This window comes from Biomphalaria glabrata, chromosome 17 (assembly GCF_947242115.1).
Source record: "Biomphalaria glabrata chromosome 17, xgBioGlab47.1, whole genome shotgun sequence".
NCBI classification, from domain to species: Eukaryota; Metazoa; Mollusca; class Gastropoda; family Planorbidae; genus Biomphalaria; species Biomphalaria glabrata.
Genome location: NC_074727.1, coordinates 1,742,501 through 1,745,000, shown reverse-complemented (window position 1 = coordinate 1,745,000; position 2,500 = coordinate 1,742,501). Strand labels below are relative to the sequence as shown.

Sequence of the window (2,500 nt, the reverse complement as noted above, 5' to 3'; positions counted from 1 at the left end):
ATTAGCACATACTTCCAGGCCAGGGTTAGAACCTGAGACAAATGTGACTGCAATCAGGATGGCATGCCTCACAGCTATATATAAATGTAAAGTTCCCCTTTGTGATCTATATGGCAGATGATGTAAAGGTCATCTGTTTCTGTGAACTACGGGTTAACGAGGGTGTCAATCGGCCAGCACAACGACCAACCGCCTTTTCCCCCAACTAATGTCAGGTATCATTGGAGTTGCGTTGACTCAGAGGCGCCCAAAGATCACAGTCTTCACCAGGATTTGAACCAGGGATCCCCGGTTCAGAAGCCAAGCACTTTACCGCTCAGCCACCACGCCTCCTAAATGTATATAGATTCGTGGTTATTAACATTACTGACCTGAAGTGTAAGAGTGTAGACAGGAGACACGCAATAGCCATCGGTCAGCTGAATAATGAAATCTGTTACTCTTTGACTGACCACTTCATAGTCCAGTTGACCACTCGCTAAAATGTTGAAAGCAGTAGCTGAAAAACGGCACAAAATGTTACATTCATAGCTAAAACCTTGGTTTGACATGGTGTAGTTTTCTGTGCTACACACCAATGCTACATTGTTGCAATGCTACTTCATTACACAGAAAGTAAAAATATTAATTTCCCCGTTCAGACCTTACGATCTATAGGGGCAGATGATATAAAGGTCATCATTTACCGATACACACGAATGTGTCATGTGGCCAACACAACGACCAATCGACTTAACGTTTCCCAATCTAGCCTCCGGTACCCGGATGGGTGAACCCAGAGGAACCCTAAAGATACCGAAATTAAAAAGTAAGTCTTCACCAGGATTCGATCCCGGGACCCCCCGGTTGGGAAGTCAAGCGCTTTATCACTCAGCCACCTCGCCTCCCTTCTCTTGCATATTGTTAAATGTCATCTGTCATTAACCTCTTCCTTTAAAAGACAAGTCGCAAGCCAAGAGATTAGAGACAGGGTTACTACAGCGATTAGACCCTACGATGACCTGCTAACTATTGTAAAAAAAAAAAAAAAAAAAAAAAAGGCGGAAACTAAAACTCTATGGCTATGGCCATATTACAAGGACTTCAGGGCTCGCCAATACCTTCCTTCAGGGAACAGAACCAGGAAAAAGAAGAAGAGGCAGACAGCGAAAGCGATGGGAAGACAACCTAAAAATGGACGGGCCTGCCACTGAAAGAGGCAATTTTCATCTCTGTCTTTCTCCCTTTCTTTCTCTCCCTCTCTTTCTCTCTCTCTCTCTATTTTCTCCATCTCAATAAACAGAAACTAAATCTAACAGCCTCTTACTGTAATATCAATAAACAAAAGCTCAACAGACTAGAGATCTAGAAGAAGAATTTAGACATTTACCAACCAGTAACAATGACACTTATTACTAATGGTCCAACACTTGATAGTTACCACCATGGTGACGTCACCTCTACACTCTATCCTAGGCAAAAAAGACAGAGCGGTATGGAGAAAGACGGTGACTAATCATGTGCGGTGCCTCAACAGACTAAGGGATAGGTAAAGGTGAACTTTTCCAGTCATCTCCCACCTGAGCGGTACGAGCCTCTCCTTTTTAATCTTTGGATTTCCCTACTGGTCTATTTTCATACATGGCGGAAATAAGATTCAAATAACTAGCTTTTTGGTGGAACTGGTGTGCAAAAAATAATAAAAAAAAGTATAAGATAATTTGTCAACCCAGCTCTAATGGGTACCTGACTTAAGTTGGGGGTAAGTAAAGGCGGTTGGTCGTTGTGCTGGCCACATAACACCCTGCTCGTTAACCGTTGGCCAAAAAGAAACAGATGACCTTTAACATCATCTGCCCCATAGATGGCAAGGTCTGAAAAGGGAAACTTTACTTTACTTATAAGATAATTTGTGATCGGTTTGCAGCACTGCAGACTTGCATTTTCCAAACGCTTCTATGTATAGCACAAAATATTTACACAGTGGGAGGGAGAATCGGAATGTATGTCTATGACTTAAAACTAATTTAACCAGTAGTTGGCAACAAGCAGGTAGAAATAACTGAGATTTGATATGAAAGATCAAACGCCAGGCATTGAGAGGCAACCCACTCCATGCCCTAATAGTACTACGGGAGATGGAGCTTTTGTATAAATTTTTTACTCCGGATACACACACGCTCATAAAAAAAACATTAAAAAAACAACAGAAAAATGTGTTTGTATTGATTTTCCTCGAAGTTTGAAATTCTTCAATAGTTTGTATGTGTTTGTATTGATTTTCATCGAAGTTTGAAATTCTTCAATAGTTTGTATGTGTTTGTATTGATTTTCATCGAAGTTTGAAATTCTTCAATAGTTTGTTAATACTTCCGTATTTTGTATAATAGATACAAAAAAAAAAAGCCTGATGTTTATAGATGTGTCCACCAAGTAAGAACGATCCCAATACTTTATTAAAACGCCGCATCAATATGCTGACCCACCGTTTAGTTCGAACTGTGCCGCCCCTGACGAGCTC

At 40.9% G+C, this 2,500-nt stretch overlaps 1 protein-coding gene across 3 annotated transcripts in view; it reads right to left on the bottom strand.

Moving 5' to 3' along the window:
• The window catches only part of LOC106074433 (protocadherin-11 X-linked-like), a 24,904-nt gene that overhangs the window by 15,129 nt on the left and 7,275 nt on the right, over window positions 1-2,500 (bottom strand). For 2 of the 3 annotated variants that reach the window (XM_056016523.1, XM_056016522.1), the window contains exons 6-7: window positions 2,466-2,500; window positions 372-499 (exon numbers count right to left, since the gene is read on the bottom strand). The exon at window positions 2,466-2,500 is cut by the window's right edge and continues 124 nt beyond it. In XM_056016523.1, the coding sequence (XP_055872498.1) occupies window positions 372-499; window positions 2,466-2,500 (163 nt within the window). The remainder of the gene's footprint in view (window positions 1-371; window positions 500-2,465) is intronic. The other variant, XM_056016524.1, reaches the window with a different exon arrangement.